General features: G+C 41.3%; 1 protein-coding gene across 1 annotated transcript in view; it reads left to right on the top strand.

Moving 5' to 3' along the window:
* The window catches only part of LOC124607096 (myosin regulatory light polypeptide 9-like), a 98,571-nt gene that overhangs the window by 35,530 nt on the left and 43,964 nt on the right, over positions 1 to 19,077 (top strand). Inside the window, exon 2 of the mRNA XM_047139289.1 lies at positions 483 to 929. Within this exon, the coding sequence (XP_046995245.1) occupies positions 483 to 929 (447 nt within the window). The remainder of the gene's footprint in view (positions 1 to 482; positions 930 to 19,077) is intronic.

A 19,077-nucleotide genomic window follows, 5' to 3' on the forward strand; every position in this document is an offset into this window, starting at 1 on the left:
TTTGTAATATTTGATATTGTAATGTGAGGGAGGCACAGTGATCTGCATTCCTTACTGTGAATTTTAATGGTATTGGTTGCAATAAGATGTAATTACAACTCGATAATTGCCAATTTTGGTTGACTAGCAACAGTCATCAGATCATGCTTACACTAGAATGGGAAGCTAGTCCAGTGCTGACCACAGCAACATTGTTAGTAAGTGAACTCGCCAATTTTAAATGGCTGGCCAAAGCACTGGTGATATAGTACAAAATTAGCAGTAGTCTCCTACTAGTTTTAGTCTCTAACATTCATACTTTGACCAGTCTTTCAATATTGCAGAGCCACAGAAACGATACTTCTTTGGTCAACACTGTATTTCAGAACTTGTTCCAGTCTCACTTTTTTCATGTCAAATACACACATTTCGTACTTCAATTTTCAGTGATAAGTATTATCTTTTCATTTATCATTTTTTTAACACTATCTATCTTCTCAAAGCCAAAGAAAAAGAAGACAACTGGATCAACAAAGGAGAAAGAAAAGAAAACAACGGAAAAAGTAACTGGAACAGACCCTAATAAAAATGAGAAACAAGATGAACAAACAGAACAAGTAAAGACAACTCCACAGAAAACCAAGGGACAACAAAATACTGAAGAAACTAAATTAACTGATCAACCAAAAGCAAATCAACCATCTAAAGACATTCAAAAAAATAATGAGCTCACTGTCAGTGGCATTTCAGATGAACCAAAACCTACAACAGATAAATCACAGGCAGAAAAAGCTCCAGCACAAAAGATAATGGAACCAGAATTTGTGCCTGCAGATATTTCTGAGAGACCACTGGTTAAACCTGATTATGTTCCACCACCAGCAGCAACAAAGAGAGATGTTGACCTGCTCAAAGATATGGATGAAGCTAAACTTGAAGAACTGCGAGAGGTAAGATGTTATCTCATGCTGTTAGTTATTTATTTTTTAAATTATGTCCTTATTAATTAGATCATATTTAGACATGAAGTTCTGGAAGTGATGAGCCTCACTGTTGTATTTTGATATTACTAATATGATGACCAGGCTCTTTCTGTGTTGTATTTCACTGTGAAACATCAGGGAAGGCAACAAAAATACTGTTCACTTGGAATTCTGCAATATCGCAGGAGGAGCATCCAGCTTCTCATATCACCCTACATGCTCTCATTCAAACTCATTGAGGTGTGTGTTTGCTGCCTTAAAGACATTCTTGGCTAACATCAATTAGCCACATCCAATCTGAAAGGTAACTAACACTCATGACCATTACAGTGTGTATTTAAAGCAAATCTGATTTGCTTCCTCATAGTGGCACTACTAGCTCCACTCTTATGCAGCTGGCATGAATAGACACCATCTTTCAGATACAGCAGCACACCTACCAACTTTTGTTTATGTTGCACAACACCTTCTTGGTGTTGCAATTTTTTTCCATCGGTATATATAATTATATATGATGTGACTTATCAAACGAAAGCGCTGGCAGGTCGATAGACACACAAACAAACACAAAGATACACACAAAATTCTAGCTTTCGCAACCAAAGGTTGCTTCATCAGGAAAGAGTGAAGGAGAGGGAAAGATGAAAGGATGTGGGTTTTAAGGGAGAGGGTAAGGAGTCATTCCAATTCCGGGAGCGGAAAGACTTACCTTAGGGGGAAAAAAGGATGGGTATACACTCGCACACACACACACACATATCCATCCACACATATACAGACACAAGCAGACATATTCAAAGGCAAAGAGTTTGGGCAGAGATGTCAGTCGAGGCGGAAGTGCAGAGGCAAAGATGTTGTTGAATGACAGGGGAGGTATGAGTGGCGGCAACTTGAAATTAGCGGAGATTGAGGCCTGGTGGGTAACGGGAAGAGAGGATATATTGAAGAGCAAGTTCCCATCTCTGGAGTTCGGATAGGTTGGTGTTAGTGGGAAGTATCCAGATAACCCGGATGGTGCAACACTGTGCCAAGATGTGCTGGCCGTGCACCAAGGCATGTTTAGCCAAAGGGTGATCCTCATTACCAACAAACACTGTCTGCCTGTGTCCATTCATGCGAATGGACAGTTTGTTGCTGGTCATTCCCACATACAATTCGTCACAGTGTAGGCATGTCAGTTGGTAAATCATGTGGGTGCTTTCACACGTGGCTCTGCCTTTGATTGTGTACGCCTTCCGGGTTACAGGACTGGAGTAGGTGGTGGTGGGAGGGTGCATGGGACAGGTTTTACACCGGGGGCGGTTACAAGGGTAGGAGCCAGAGGGTAGGGAAGGTGGTTTGGGGATTTCATAGGGATGAACTAACAGGTTATGAAGATTAGGTGGACGGCGGAAAGACACTCTTGGTGGAGTGGGGAGGATTTCATGAAGGATGGATCTCATTTCAGGGCAGGATTTGAGGAAGTCGTATCCCTGCTGGAGAGCCACATTCAGAGTCTGGTCCAGTCCCGGAAAGTATCCTGTCACAAGTGGGGCACTTTTGTGGTTCTTCTGTGGGAGGTTCTGGGTTTGAGGGGATGAGGAAGTGGCTCTGGTTATTTGCTTCTTTACCAGGTCGGGAGGGTAGTTGCGGGATGCGAAAGCTGTTGTCAGGTCGTTGGTGTAATGGTTCAGAGATTCCAGACTGGAGCAGATTCGTTTGCCACGAAGACCTAGGCTGTAGGGAAGGGACCGTTTGATGTGGAATGGGTGGGAGCTGTCATAATGGAGGTACTATTGCTTGTTGGTGGGTTTGATGTGGACGGACGTGTGAAGCTGGCCTTTGGACAGATGGAGGTCAACATCAAGGAAAGTGGCGTGGGATTTGGAGTAGGACCAGGTGAATCTGATGGAACCAAAGGAGTTGAGGTTGGAGAGGAAATTCTGGAGTTCTTCTTCACTGTGAGTCCAGATCACGAAGATGTCATCAATAAATCTGTACCAAACTTTGGGTTGGCAGGCCTGAGTAACCAAGAAGGCTTCCTCTAACCGACCCATGAATAGGTTGGCGTACGAGGGGGCCATCCTGGTACCCATGGGTGTTCCCTTTAATTGTTGGTATGTCTGGCCTTCAAAAGTGAAGAAGTTGTGGGTCAGGATGAAGCTGGCTAAGGTAATGAGGAAAGAAGTTTTAGGTAGGGTTGCAGGTGATTGGCGTGAAAGGAAGTGCTCCATTGCAGCAAGGCCCTGGACGTGCAGAATATTTGTGTATAAGGAAGTGGCATCAATGGTTACAAGGATGGTTTCCGGGGTAACAGATTGGGTAAGGATTCCAGGCGTTCGAGAAAGTGGTTGGTGTCTTTGATAAAGGATGGGAGGCTGCATGTAATGGGTTGAAGGTGTTGATCTACGTAGGCAGAGATACGTTCTGTGGGGGCTTGGTAACCAGCTACAACGGGGCAGCCAGGATGATTGGGTTTGTGAATTTTAGGAAGAAGGTAGAAGGTAGGGGTGCGTGGTGTCGGTGGGGTTGGGAGGTTGATGGAGTCAGGTGAAAGGTTTTGCAGGGGGCCTAAGGTTCTGAGGATTCCTTGAAGCTCCGCCTGGACATCAGGAATGGGATTACCTTGGCAAACTTTGTATGTGGTGTTGTCTGAAAGCTGACGCAGTCCCTCAGCTACATACTCCCGATGATCAAGTACCACGGTCGTGGAACCCTTGTCCGCCGGAAGAATGACGATGGATCGGTCAGCCTTCAGATCACGGATAGCCTGGGCTTCAGCAGTGGTGATGTTGGGAGTAGGATTAAGGTTTTTTAAGAAGGATTGAGAGGCAAGGCTGGAAATCAGAAATTCCTGGAAGGTTTGGAGATGGTGATTTTGAGGAAGAGGAGGTGGGTCCCACTGTGACAGAGGATGGAACTGTTCCAGGCAGGGTTTAATTTGGATAGTGTCTTGGGGAGTTGGATCATTAGGAGTAGGATTAGGATCGTTTTTCTTCGTGGCAAAGTGATATTTCCAGCAGAGAGTACAAGTGTAGGACAGTAAATCTTTGACGAGGGCTGTTTGGTTGAATCTGGGAGTGGGGCTGAAGGTGAGGCCTTTGGATAGGACAGAGGTTTCGGATTGGGAGAGAGGTTTGGAGGAAAGGTTCACTACTGAATTAGGGTGTTGTGGTTCCAGATTGTGTTGATTGGAATTTTGAGGTTTTGGAGGGAGTGGAGCTGGAAGTGGGAGATTGAGTAGATGGGAGAGACTGGGTTTGTGTGCAATGAGAGGAGGTTGAGGTTTGCTGGAAAGGTTGTGAAGGGTGAGTGAGTTGCCTTTCCGGAGGTGGGAAACGAGGAGATTGGATAGTTTTTTGAGGTGGAGGGTGGCATGTGTCCTAGTGTAGAGCTGTAACTGGAGAGTGGGTGGTGGCTGTCATATTGTATGGAAATTGAAAATCAGTGAAATAATAACTTCCCAAATACGGCAATGACCATTATGCAGGTTTGTACTAGCCATCCATCGTACATCTGTGCCTAAGGTCCACAAACTGTCATTAGTAACATGGTGAGAGCATGGTAAAAAATTACTGAAATAATTATCACAAATGTATCTTGAAATTATAATTATATTCTCCAATAATATTTATATACATTATCTATCCTTTGACATCAATCACAATTGAAATGTTGGTCACATAAGGATGTAGCTTTACATTCAAATCCTTTAATGGCAACTAAAACAACACTAGTTATTACATAAAAAGTACTCACAACCATTCTCTCTCAAGTTTACAACAAGAGTTCCTCACCATTTCCATTTTGTGAAATCGTAAGTTCGTGGAACAATGCTGTCACCATCCACAGATCACCTGGTTCTCTCACTATGCATATACATTATTGTAGGTGTGCAGTTTGTGTTTCACATTATGTTGCTGAATGTATTTACAGTATTCAAAAGACACGATACAAAAAGGGACAGTACACTCTCTCTCTCTCTCTCTCTCTCTCTCTCTCTCTCTCTCTCACACACACACACACACACACACACACACACACACACACACACAGAGAGAGAGAGAGAGAGAGAGAGAGAGAGAGAGAGACATACATATTTACACAAACATAGCATCTGTCACTTCTAAACCTTGTACTAAATATGAGAAAGTGGACCGAGAAGGATCTAAAATAATATAGCATGGAAACATAGCTGGGTGATCATCAAAGTAAAAAGGGATGATGCACACTGTTTACAAGATACTAAAACATCCAACCCAAAAGCTTAAAATAGAGTCTAGACAACATAAAAAATTTTAAAAGTTTGGACACCTCCCCTCGCCACCAAATAAAATAGAGAGCAAGTCCTCACTAAAGTTCACTTCTGCCATCTTGTCAGGGTACAAAATACAGTCTTAAAATGTGGTATATGGTGCCACAGGATCTCACTTTGTGCATTCTTCCCACTGCATCATGAACGAATGGATTACTGGATTATGCATTATAAGGAGACATTTCAAGGGTACTTCATCTCACTGGAGTAACCTGTGTGAGGTATTCCATGGCTGGATATTTGGTTTCACTTATTGTTGCCCACCATCAACCACACCTTGTCTAACAACTGCATGGTTCTCCAACTGAACAGTGAGCTGACAACCTGTATGAGAATGGCATATTGTGTCCACTGTTTTCTGTGCTGGCCTCCACTGCTGCTATATCTGCATGTTCATTTGCTGGAATTCCCACATATTCCAGTTCCCAGTCAAATTATATGCATATCTCATCTTGTAAGAGAAAAAGGGAGTTTTCAAACAATGGAAAATCCACTATGGAATTTAACAATATTATGAGAAGGAAAGTTGCTACTCACCATATAGTGGAGATGCTGAGTTGCAGATAGGCACAACATAAAGACTCTCACAATTATAGCTTTTGGCCGTTAAGGCCTTCGTCAACAACAGATCGACATACGCGGGCAGGCGCGTGCACGTGCACATGCGTACATGCACTCACTCACACACACACACACACACACACACACACACACACACACACACACACACACACACACACACACACGGACATGACTGCAGTCTCAGGTTTCAGTTGCCTGAGACTGAAGTCGTGTGTGTGAGTTGCGTTTGCGTAAGTGTGTGTATGTTAGTGTGCATATCCCTGTCTATTATTGACGAAGGCCTTAACGGCCAAAAGCTGCAATTGTGAGAGTCTTTTTGTTGTGCCAAAATGCAACTCAGCATCTTTGCTGTATGGTAAACAGGGAGTTTTGTGTTTTTGGCCACTATTCCACTGGTTACATTAGCTTTATTGCATGTAGGGTACTAAAGGAAGGGATTCGAAGCAGATGAGAAATTTGTTCATGTCCTGAAGACATAATGAGGAAGGTCTATGGTACAGTCAATGGTGTCTGATGTTTTGAGTCATCAGTATACATTATGATAAAATCATTGTCCTGATTTATAATATTGTAATTAGTCAAGTTGGAAATTACATTTCAAGTGCATTCTGTTCTTAATAGAGTCAAGTCTTAAATAAGGAGCCAAGGTATAACATTAATATTTGGTATTTGGAAAAAAGTATATATGTTCTTTGCACATATCCTAAGTGGACTTGTTGCTCATTAAATGTTGTGTTGTTAAAAGGCTGTTAGAAAGAGGTGTGAGCAATGGTATGGTATACAAGTGGAATGGGACATGACTATATCTTGTATGTACTTGTTGCATCATTAAGAGTAACTGCCTGAAGTACAAAGGTTGCTCACCAGCCTCAATAAAGGCGCTGAAATGAAATGACATGTGACTAGAGCCTCCCGTCAGGTAGACCATTCGCCAGGTGCAAGTCTTTCGATTTGATGCCACTTCAGCAACTTGCACATCGATAGGGATGAAATGATGATGACAACACAACACCCAGCCCCTGAGTGGAGAAAATCTCCGACTCAGCCAGGATTGAACCTGGGGCCTTAGGGCTGACATTCTGTTTCGTTGACCACTGAGCTACTGGGGGCGGACAATAAAGGTCTGAGAATGAGGTTGCTTCTAAGCACTGAAGTGAACAGCTTAATATACATTCATGGCTGACTGCATCTAATATTTCTAATATGATGATCTGGTGCATAGCCATAGCAAAGCCATAACTGACAAATTTTTGTTATAACTGGGGAAAGTAGTTTCTTCTTGCTGCGCAAGTCATGTCTATCACACATGTTAAGCAATTTGAGAGACACTACTATCCAGTTCTTCAAGTGTGGAAGCCATTTAAGATTTTCAGAAAAAAATTAGTCCAAGAAACCTCTTTCTGTAAGTTTAAATGGTGCACCTGTCTCTTTGTATTGAAAGCCAATAACAACATGTGAATGGTTTGAAACCAAAATAGCCGGCTGGTGTGGCTGAGCGGTTCTAGGCACTTCAGTCTGGAAGCGTGCGACTGCTACGGTCGCAGGTTCGAATCCTGCCTCGGGTGAGGATGTGTTAGGTTAGTTAGGTTTAAGTAGTTCTAGGGGCTGATGACCTCAAATGTTAAGTCCTATAGCACTCAGAGCCATTTGAACCATTTTGAAACCAAAATACATAAATTTTTCAGTGAAAATTTTAAATTTCAAATTGTATCTGAAGCCAGTTTTTCTAGACTCTTAACTGTCAGCTGCAACTGATGTATGGTTGCTGGAATGCTGGAAGAAGAGCATAAAGCTGAAAAGTTATTCACAAATAAGTAGCACTTAACAGGGCTATTGGCAATGAATAGAAAACCAGGGTAGCACTTTTGAAACTATCTTAAGAAACATCATTCTCTAAATTGGTCTGATAGTACATCACCACTCTATATTAAAATTAATGTGAGAAATGGGAGATCTATAAAATCATCATATGACATCCCTTGAGACCACATGCATGGAGCAGTCTGAAGACATAGAACTTCCAAGTTGTGTTTTAAGCCTATACAGTACCAAAGAAAACTCATATGAGATGATTTCTACCAGTAAGAGCCTACTGCTTAGCTGCCTCCCATGTAGTCATGTTACCAATAGTGAACGATTTCCCCCTAACCATCACTGAAAGTGACTATGGATCTATTTCAACTGTAAGGTTCAGACAAGGTGGAAGTTGACCACCTGCCCAAAGGTCTTTCCTATTCAGCTAGTGAGAGAAATTATTTTGGTAACTCTCTTGCTTTTTTTTATGGTAAAGATATCAAGGACTTGTTTAGCATTTCTGATATTGTTCCACATCATGCTGCAACGGACTTGATCATGACCATGTGACATGTGCCACAGACATGCTTACTCCAGAGCTAGTGTACTGAATGGGCAGTTTTAAACTAAACCATTACTAGAACTGAAATCCCAACAACTTCTCTCTCTTGGTGTCGATTGAAAGCTGGATGCTGATTGATGGTCATGGTATTGTTGTTGTTGTTGTGGTCTTCAGTCCTGAGACTGGTTTGATGCAGCTCTCCATGCTACTCTATCCTGTGCAAGCTTTTTCATGTCCCAGTACCTACTGCAACCTACATCCTTCTGAATCTGCTTAGTGTATTCATCTCTTGGTCTCCCTCTACGATTTTTACCCTCCACACTGCCCTCCAATACTAAATTGGTGATCCCTTGATGCCTTAGAACATGTCCTACCAACCGATCCCTTCTTCTGGTCAAGTTGTGCCACAAACTTCTCTTCTCCCCAATCCTATTCAATACTTCCTCATTAGTCATGGTAACACAAACCAAAATTCTTCGTCATGTCATGTCTCCATGTCTCCTTTGCTGGTCTAATGAAGGGCTTTGAACACTTTCATAATTAGGTGAAAGTATAGATTTTTCACCATGGAATATTTATTAGTGTTCAACCAAATACTACAGAGTATCAGGAGCTGTAGAACTTGAGTTCCCTGGAATGTTTTCCTCATTACAAGAACATTTTTTTATGTAGACACATATTATTGCAGCCAGTCAGAATTCCAATATCATGAAAAGAGCTTCATTCAATCAAATGCAACGAGCAAACTATACTGATTAAATAGAAACTACAATTTTAAATGCTTTTGTGGGCTTAATTATGTGTATATACCTAATTAGGCATGTTACAATGTGTTTTACCCCCCACCCCCCATCGCTTTGCTCCAGATGCAGAAGTGAGGAACCACATATTGAGGAAGTCAACTCTGTCACAGTATTCAGCTCCCCTGAAACAGTTACTTCAGACATCACACCACCTCCCACAGGGCCATCAACTACTCTGTGGGTAGGGTGATCTTGTAAACACCCATGCCAGTAACAACGAGCTGTGTCAGCAACAGTGCCACTGCCCTGTAGTAAATATTGTCTCCTTTGCCACACACACACACATCCCACTAACATGCAACATCCTCCAGGTGGGTAAGAAAAGGACAACTGCAAGAGGCACACTGCTGCAAAGCAGTTCTAATGCAGATATGTCCCGACCTATGAAAATATGCCAAGTAACTGATAGATCTATAGAAGCATAGACTTCTAAGGAAAAAACCTAGCAAATGTACTTAGATGTGTTCACAGTCAAACACCCTGTGAAATTACTTCTGGCCACTGGTGCTTTTATATCCTTTCTAAACCAATCTACTTACTTAAGTTTAGGGGTGCCACCCATGAAGGCAGGGGAGAGAAACCTGTAGGCCTATGGATGCTATCAGGTGTTCCAACAAGAAAAACTTACAATTTTACTTACAACAAGTAACACATCCAGTAAATGTTCTTGTCATAGCTAAGCACACAGTGGGCAGTATTTTGGAACAAACTCTTTTCTTCCTTTATGATTCATGAAACAGCAAAAGGACTAAAATACAATTTGCACAATTATTCTTTCAGGCAACTACCAGTGACAGCCATGGTTTTCAGTCCCTTGGCCAATGGACTTGAACAAGAAGAAGATGATGTTACAGCTACTACCTGAAAGGAAATGATGTCCACCACTGCATTTAATACATGTTGTGGTCTTCTAGTAAATTTCAAGGCTGCTCTCACTAAAGGCTGCAGTCCAGCAGAATGGGCCATCCATCAGTGCACCCTCTTGGATATTTCGCATCTGCCAAAGTTGCGTGTTGTTATGTTGTTGTTCAGGCTTCTCCTTTCCAGATGGGCGCCCCAGTGTGGACCCATGAGCTCAGATTCCACCAAACTTGGATCACCAGTGCAAGCTTCAATGCCATCAAACCTGGATCCATGGGACAATCTCTGTATGCCACACAACCTGGATCCATGGGATGATCTCTGCCCACCAAGGATCCATGATCTATCCCATGGCCTCCAGCCATGAGCAGCACAACCAATGTCAACTTCACCTCCTCCATCCTGGTCAGTGGCTGTCAGTTTCTCCATCCCTGGCAGACCCTCTGGTCCTGGGATGAATCGTGCAACTCCTACTGAGCACCATTCTGCCCTGGAGTTTCACAGCAATGCCCAGGGACATTTATCTGCCACTTTCCCCAGTAGTGGCTTCTCTGGACCATACATCACCTAGGTTCTTATCCTTTAGTGGCCACTAATTACCACATTAACAACATTTCCATAGAAACTGAGAAGCTGGCACAAAATTAGTATAGATAACATTACTACGACACCACCACTCAGGTGGTTATGATCCTTAGGCATGGCCTCTGATGGGATTCCAGCATATAAGTCAGCACAGGGCAAGATGACTCTGTCCCCTGTGTGTGTTGATGTGAGCAGTGGAGTGCATGCCACAAGTGTTATCATGCTGCCCATGGTGTTATATTTGCTTGGACTGGACTTTGCTTCATAATATGGACTTACTATAGCTTGCACTGTCCCCTAGTAGCATCTGGTGTGTGTGTCTTGCTGTGAATAAACTTCATTTTTTTAAGGGTGTAAATTGACTTTTTACGAAAAACATTCTCAGCAAATGGTATGCGGTTGTGACACTACAGAACCACACATCTCCCTCTGTTTGCAAAATGACACCTGTTGCTCCACAGAGTGGGTCCTAAAAATGGGATAGGGATACATAAGTGGCATGGTAGATCATGCTGGCGAAGTAGTCCACCCGTCCGTGGATACTATATGTCCAATCTATGGCTGACCACTGTGCAGTTCATCTTACAGAGTGCTTATCATGGTGGCTTTGTTTTAGGGAATGCTCTGTCTGGCAGATTTGCCAGATCAGGAATTAGTCACTAGAGTAAAGGTCACAAACCAATGTCCACTAAACAGAGTGTGAAATATCAACAATAGTAGCCTTGCAGTAGTGCTGAATTGTGCACTTTGCCCCATTACGAAAATATATAGATCGTCTGACAACACAAGGCTCTCAAACCCAACTACACAACAGATCACATATCCTTTGTTTTATTTTAAGGCTTAATATTGCTGTTATACTTAACACAATTCTTGGGCTATTTCTTGATTATTATTTAATCTATTCTGTCAGAATTTGTATGTGTTGTCCTGAAATAAGAGTCCAGTGTATTTATAAGAGTACAGATAAACAGTTCAGATGAGACAGAACAGAAGCTTTTGAAATATTAGTTAGGTTTAAGTAGTTCTAAGTTCTAGGGGACTGATGACCTCAGATGTTAAGTCCCATAGTGCTCAGAGCCATTTGAACCATTTTTTGAAATGTAGTGTTACAGAATAATGATGAAGATTAGAGGGATTCACATATGAAGAGTTACTGAATCAAATTTGGGGAGAAGTTTAGTTAATTTAGACATTTGAATGTTCCACTGATCATAACTGCAAACTCTAATGATGATGTGGAACAATTCAGTTTTACAAGTATAATGTATTTTCTCACTGCAAAACATGAACACACTGAAAAAAAAAATCGCAATTTTCAATATTGCTTTTCCTCTTTGAAACAAGCATGTTTGTTTTTGAAGTTGTTTTTATTATATATCAAATTATTTACACACTGGTTAGATGTTAAAAGGTTTTTATATTTTAATACCTCACCCCCTAACATACCAAGTCAAGGCTAAGGAAGGGATCATGGAAGTAGTTTCTCATTTTAATATTATATTTCTGAATGTTACTATTGATTTTGAACTATTAGTGATTCTTGTCAATAAACTTTATAAGAGAATAATTGTACTGTGAGGCTGTTGTCACTTTACCCTACTGTTTAAAGTTCTGTACAACAAATAGTTTTCTTCAATTATGAGTTACCGAGAATTAAAATAATGGTAGGAAATGATGAGGGAGAACAACTGTGCATGGAAACCAAGGCTTGGTTACAGCAAGCAGGTTCATGCAGGTGTAGGCTGCAAGAGTTATGCTGATATGAAGAGGTTTTCAGTGGATAGACTGTCATGGAGAACTGCATCAAACCAGTTTTCAGGCTGAAGACCACAACACCATGTTTATATATGTGAAAAGGATTTCAGTTAAGTAAACAGAAGCAAACTTTTTCCAACACCATGGAAAAATAAATGTTTTCCATGTCTTTAACAACATTATAGAGGCTTTATACTATCACATAGAAATTATAACAAATACAGACAAAGAGAAAACAGGACCATTATGAACACAGGATTGAAACAAACAGTTTAATGTTTCACTTACTTTTTGTAGTGGTGACACAAATGACAATGGATATGTGAAGTTAAGCAAGGTATCAGAGTTACACCATGACACATAAATTAAGACCTTTACTCTTTTCTGACAACCAAAAATAATTCAACAGACAGAAAATGATCTTCATTCTGCAATACCACACCTGAATGAAATATCTGAGAACTGTCTTCTAAAAGTTTCAATAAAAAAGAAGAGAGAACAATACTGAACTCATGGTCTTCAAGTGGAAAGTTCCAGTATGTTCTAAAATAATAATGTGTGAACACCCAATAGAACAGGTGACGCACTTTCCATTGTTAGGCTATGAAATTCACATAGAAGATGAAAATATCATCAGTAATAAACTACACAAGTCTTTAATGATATGTAGCACAATGCACATAAGACTTGGTGGAAAGATAAGGAAGAATACAGAGCTGTAATTTTATAAAGCAATTGATACTTGGAACTGAAACCTGCACAGGAGCTATGATGTTGTTGTTGTTGTAGTCTTCAGTCCTGAGACTGGTTTGATGCAGCTCTCCATGCTACTCTATCCTGTGCAAGCCTCTTCATCTCCCAGTGCCTACTGCAGCCTACATCCTTCTGAATCTGCTTAGTGTATTCATCTCTTGGTCTCCCTCTACAATTTTTACCCTCCACCCTGCCCTCCAGCTAAGATTGACAAAAGAAAACTACATTTGTCTGTAATTAAATTTGTAAGACAAGTAAAAGGATGTATGCTTAGAGGTAAAAACATAACAATATTATATGAGAAATCTGTAATACACTGTCCAGTCAGACTAATGTGAACTCCCATCAAAAGGCTGAATAACCACCTTTTGCAGTGCAGTCTGCAGTGAGATGAGCAAAAAGAGAGGCAGTGAAGTTCCGGAAGGTGTTGACAGTGATGTGGAGCCATGTTGACTCTAGTGCCGTAGTCAGCTGAGCTAGATTGAGGTTGCACAGTGTGAACAGCCTATTGAGGTGGTCCCAGAGATTCAGGTTTAAATCTGAGGAGTTTGGTGGCCAAGAGAGTACAATAAACTCATCTGGTGCTCTTTGAACTGCACTTGTTCACTACAAGCTGTGTGACACATTGCATTGTTCTGCTGGTAGATGCCATCATACCTAGGAAAAACAACCTGCATGTAGGTTGGACATGGTCCCCAAGAAAAGAAGCATATTTGTATTAATTCATTGTGCCTATCAGAATTACAAGATCACCCAGGGAATGCCCTCCAACCTGGACCCTTCTGATCATTGTTGCAGGGTGTTTACTCTCAGACTTTTCATGCTGTACATGCCAACTGCCATCTGTCCAATGAAGCATAAAATGTGATTCCTCTGTTGCTACTCAGTGGACATCCAATTGTGGCATTGGCATGCAAATTCCAGCTTTCGTCACTGAAGAGCAGCAGTCAGCATGGGTGCCCGAACCAAGTGTCTGCTGTGGAGACCCATACACAGCAACATCCACTGAATGTGGTTGAGGAAACACTGTTGGTAGTCCTTGGTTCACTGTGGCCAGTTGCTCAATAGTGGCATGTTTATTCACCCATTTACATCTCCGCAGCCATCATCACCTTGTCATTCATGGCCTCGGCACCAGTGATACCTAATGCCATTTTGCCATGTACAGTATACTTTAACCACGGTGGCATGTGAACAGTTTACAAACTTAGCTGTTTCAGAAATGATGCCACCTTTGGCCCTTTCAGAAATGATGCCACCCTTGGCCTGAAAGCCAATGATCAGGCCATTTTGGACATAGATAAATTGTTCTGTTTACACCTTACGACAATGACTACATTGTTTTCCATGCCCCCCAAAATACTTTATATACCTTCCACTGCTAGTGGTGCCACTTGCCATCTGTGAGTGGTTATTGTTCATTGCTATTAAAGACAGACAGTGGTCATATTAATATGACTGGACCATGCATTTCCTGTAAGAAGCAAAAAAGTAGAGCCAGGATGTGTAAAAAGGAAACAACACATCAACAGAATGGGGATGACTGAACAGTGAAACAAGCAAACAATAATTATGAACCATTAGGAAATACTGGTAGACATAAAAATAGCACCTCACCATATAGTCGAGGTGCTGAATGGTCAATAGCCATAGAAACAATCTGACTGAATACGTTGCTAACCTTTTGGACAATGTCCTTCTTCAGAGATAACTGATACAGAACACACACACACACACACACACACACACACACACACACACGTTTAACTAATACCAGTGCTGTAGCCTGTGAGGGGTAAGGGGTTGTATTAGGTGGAGTTGGTGAGAGGAGAAAGAAGGTGCAGAGGGGGAGCAAAGTGAAGGAAAAGGGAAATCAAGTGTAAAAATTAGAAAACTGGGGGACATTGGGATGCAGGTGGCAGAGTGTGTGGAATGGGTGCTACTGGAGATCAAGGTTGGGAGGATTGTAGGAGCAAAGGAAGTGTGGTAAGGATAGTTCCCATCTATATAATTCATGGAAAATGGAGAGAGGAGACAGAGGAGGGGGTACAGTGAGCCCATATGGCACAAGTTGTGAACCAGTCATTGGAATTGAGTATTTTGTGCTCAGCAGTGTGTTCTTTCACTAGATGGTCAAATGTGTTCTTGGCCCTAATTTGGCAGCGGTCATTTATTTGTGTGGAAAGGTGGTTGTTGGTGATTCTCACATACAAACAATTGTCATATGTTATTAAAGGTATAGTAATGACAATATATTGGTGTAATAAGTAGGCACAGGATACAGGAAGGATGATATAAGTATAAAATAGACAGAACTGAATGCATAAAATTGTATCATAGAGGACTGTAATTACATATGTTCCAAGATTAAATTAAAGGCACTGATGTTAAATGAACAACAAAGGAACTGCACAGTGGCTTCTGAATAATAGATAGCTAACCATTTATACAATAAGTACACACTTTAAGGTCATGTACCAATATATTTTCTATTGAGGATAAAAAGGAGAATACTGAATGTCTGACAACAATTGCCATACATAGGTAGACACTTGTAGATACACAGAACATATCTTTCTAGATACATAGAAAGAACAAAGAGAAAATGAAGCGCAGAAGAACAAAATAAGGAAGTTATACTACATGAATCTGAGCTTTGTGGTCAGGTAGCGTATAGCTCACAAAGAGTGAGAATACTCATGGGGATACATAGTTATGTGATAAATTTTCCTTTAGCATCAATAAAATTATATCAAGTGTGCATGATTAGTCCTACTGGAGATATACTGTTAACAAATTGTAACGTAAGGTTTCAGTTTCTATAATGTTTGTCAAACCAAATCATTTTCTGGTCTTTGGATAAACTAACCTATATGCATTAGGAAGTGGATTTTCCAGAGCTTCAAATGGCACTGTATATCTGAAAAAGAATTTCTTTCACTCAGTAGTTATGAATTTAGGTTCGCCATGTATTTTTCCCAAAACTGCATCCCTAATTTTCATCTATTTATTTTTTTATTTATTTATTTGTTTTGATCCTCTGAATCATACATTGTACATAAATGCACATCATGATATAGGACAGGTCATTTGATACATATTAGGCATTTATAAGAAGAGGTACATGTCTATGAATCTATAATATGATTACATATTTATATCACGTGTGTAATGTACTTAGGTCTTATATTTATTCTGTATCAGAATTTAGCATTAATACCAATAAAACTTACATTCAGTTTTTATATATATATATATATATATATATATATATATATATATATATATATATATATATATATATATATATATATATATATATATATATATATATATATAAAACAAAGATGCTGTAACTTACCAAACGAGAAAGTGCTGGCATGTTGACAGACACAAAAAACACACAAATATGACCGTGGTACTTGATCGTCGGGAGTATGTAGCTGAGGGACTGCGTCAGCTTTCAGACAACACTACATACAAAGTATGCCAAGGTAATCCCATTCCTGATGTCCAGGCAGAGCTTCAAGGAATCCTCAAAACCTTAGGCTCCCTACAAAATCTTTCACCTGACTCCATCAACCTCCTGACCCCACTGACACCCCGCACCCCTAACTTCTACCTACTTCCTAAAATTCACAAACCCAAACATCCCGGCCACCCCATTATAGCTGGTTACCAAGTCCCCACAGAACATATCTCTGCTTACATAGATCAACACCTTGAACCCATTACATGCAGTCTCCCATCCTTCATCAAAGACACCAACCACTTTCTCGAACTCCTGGAATCCCTACCCAATCTGTTACCCCCGGAAACCGTCCTTGTAACCATTGATGCCACTTCCTTATACACAAACATCCCGCACGTCCAGGGCCTCACTGCAGTGGAGCACTTCCTTTCACACCGATCACCTGCTACCCTACCCAAAACCTCTTTCCTCATTACCTTAGCCAGCTTCATCCTAACCCACAACTTCTTCACTTTTGAAGGCCAGACATACCAACAATTAAAGGTAACAGCCATGGGTACCAGGATGGCCTCCTCATACGCTAACCTACTAATGGGTCGCTTAGAGGAAGCCTTCTTGGTTACCCAAGACTGCCAACCCAAAGTTTGGTACAGATTTATTGATGACATCTTCATGATCTGGACTCACAGTGAAGAAGAACTCCAGAATTTCCTCTCCAACCTCAACTCCTTTGGTTCCATAAGATTCACCTGGTCCTACTCCAAATCCATGCTGCTTTCCTTGACATTGTCCTCCATCTGTCCAATGGCCAGCTTCACAAATCCGTCCACATCAAACCCATAAGAAGCTACAGTACCTCCATTATGACAGCTGCCACCCATTCCATATCAAACGGTTAGTTCTTTGTGGCAAATGAATCTGCTCCAGTCCTGAATCCCTGACCCATTATACCAATTACCTGAAAACAGCTTTCGCATCCCGCAACTACCCTCCCGACCTGGTACAGAAGCAAATAACCAGAGCCACTTCCTCATCCCCTCAAACCCAGAACCTCCCACAGAAGATCTCCAAAAGTGCTCCACTTGTGACAGGATACTTTCCGGGCCTGGATCAGACTCTGAATGTGGCTTTCCAGCAGAGATACGACTTCCTCAAATCCTGCCCTGAAATGAGATCCATCCTTCATGAAACCCTCCCCACTCCACCAAGAGTGTCTTTCTGCCATCCACCTAACTTTTGTAACCTCTTGGTTCATCCCTATGATATCCCCAAACTTCCTTCCCTACCCTCTGGCTCGTACCCTTGTAACCGTCCCTAGTGTAAAACCTGTGCCATGCACCCTCCCACCACCACCTACTCCAGTCCTGTAACCCAGAAGGTGTACACGATCAAAGGCAGAGCCACGTGTGAAAGCACCCACGTGATTTACCAGCTGACATGCCTACACTGTGAAGCCTTCTATGTGGGAATGACCAGCAACAAACTATCCATTCGCATGAACAGACACAGGCAGTCAGTGTTTGTTGGTAATGAGGATCACCCAGTGGCTAAACATGCCTTGGTGCATGGCCAGCACATCTTGGCACAGTGTTACACCGTCATGGTTATCTGTATACTCACCACTGACACCAACCTATCAGAACTCCGGAGATGGGAACTTGCCCTTCAAAATATTCTCTCTTTCCATTACCCACCAGGCCTCAACCTCCGCTAATTTCAAGTTGCCGCCCCTTGTACCTCATCTGTCATTCAACAACATCTTTGCCTCTGTGCTCCCACCTTGATTGACATCTCTCCCCAACCTCTTTGCATTTACATATGTCTGCCTGTGTCTGTATGTTTGCGGATGGATATGTGTGTGTGTGCGAGTGTATACCTGTCCTTTTTTACCCCGTAAGGTAAGTCTTTCCGCTCCCAGGACTGGAATGACTCCTTAACCTCTCCCTTAAAATCCACGTCCTTTCGTCTTTCCCTCTCCTTCCCTCTTTCCTGATGAAGCAACCTTGGGTTGCGAAAGCTTGAATATTTGTGTGTGTATTTGTGTGTTTTTTTGTGTCTATCAACATACCAGTGCTTTCTCTTTTGGTAAGTTACAGAATTTTTGTTTTTTTAAATATATTTTTCCCATGTGGAATGTTTCCCTGTATTATATTCATTACATTCAGTTATGTTATGTAAGGTCAGTAGTTTGGGATTCATTAGCTGATGTTTTTGTTGAGGAGTTCCTTATAGCAGTTCCTTAAAGCAGGTTGTTTTCGAGGAATTCCTGTATGCTGTAGAGGCAGTGTTTAATTAGGAGTGACCATAGTTTTACTTTAAAATCCTTCACTTGTGTAATGTTCTTCACTGGTATTGGCAGATGATTGTAGAGTTTTATTCTCATATATTTGACACCTTTACTGTATAATTTTGTTGAATGAGGAATTACTCGTAGAGAGTTCTTTGACCTTGTATCATGTTGGTGCCAGTCTGAGTTTATATCTAAGTTGCTAATATTTTTCGTGGTGAAACATAGTAGGTCCAGTATGTACTGACATGGGAGGGATAATATGTTCAGATTCTGGAACAGTGGTTTACAAGATTCTTTCTGCTGTCTGAATAATATTATTCTAACTACTTTTTTTTGTAGTTTAAACAGCCTCACTGCTTCT

This window comes from Schistocerca americana, chromosome 3, assembly GCF_021461395.2.
Source record: "Schistocerca americana isolate TAMUIC-IGC-003095 chromosome 3, iqSchAmer2.1, whole genome shotgun sequence".
Classification (NCBI taxonomy): Eukaryota; Metazoa; Arthropoda; class Insecta; order Orthoptera; family Acrididae; genus Schistocerca; species Schistocerca americana.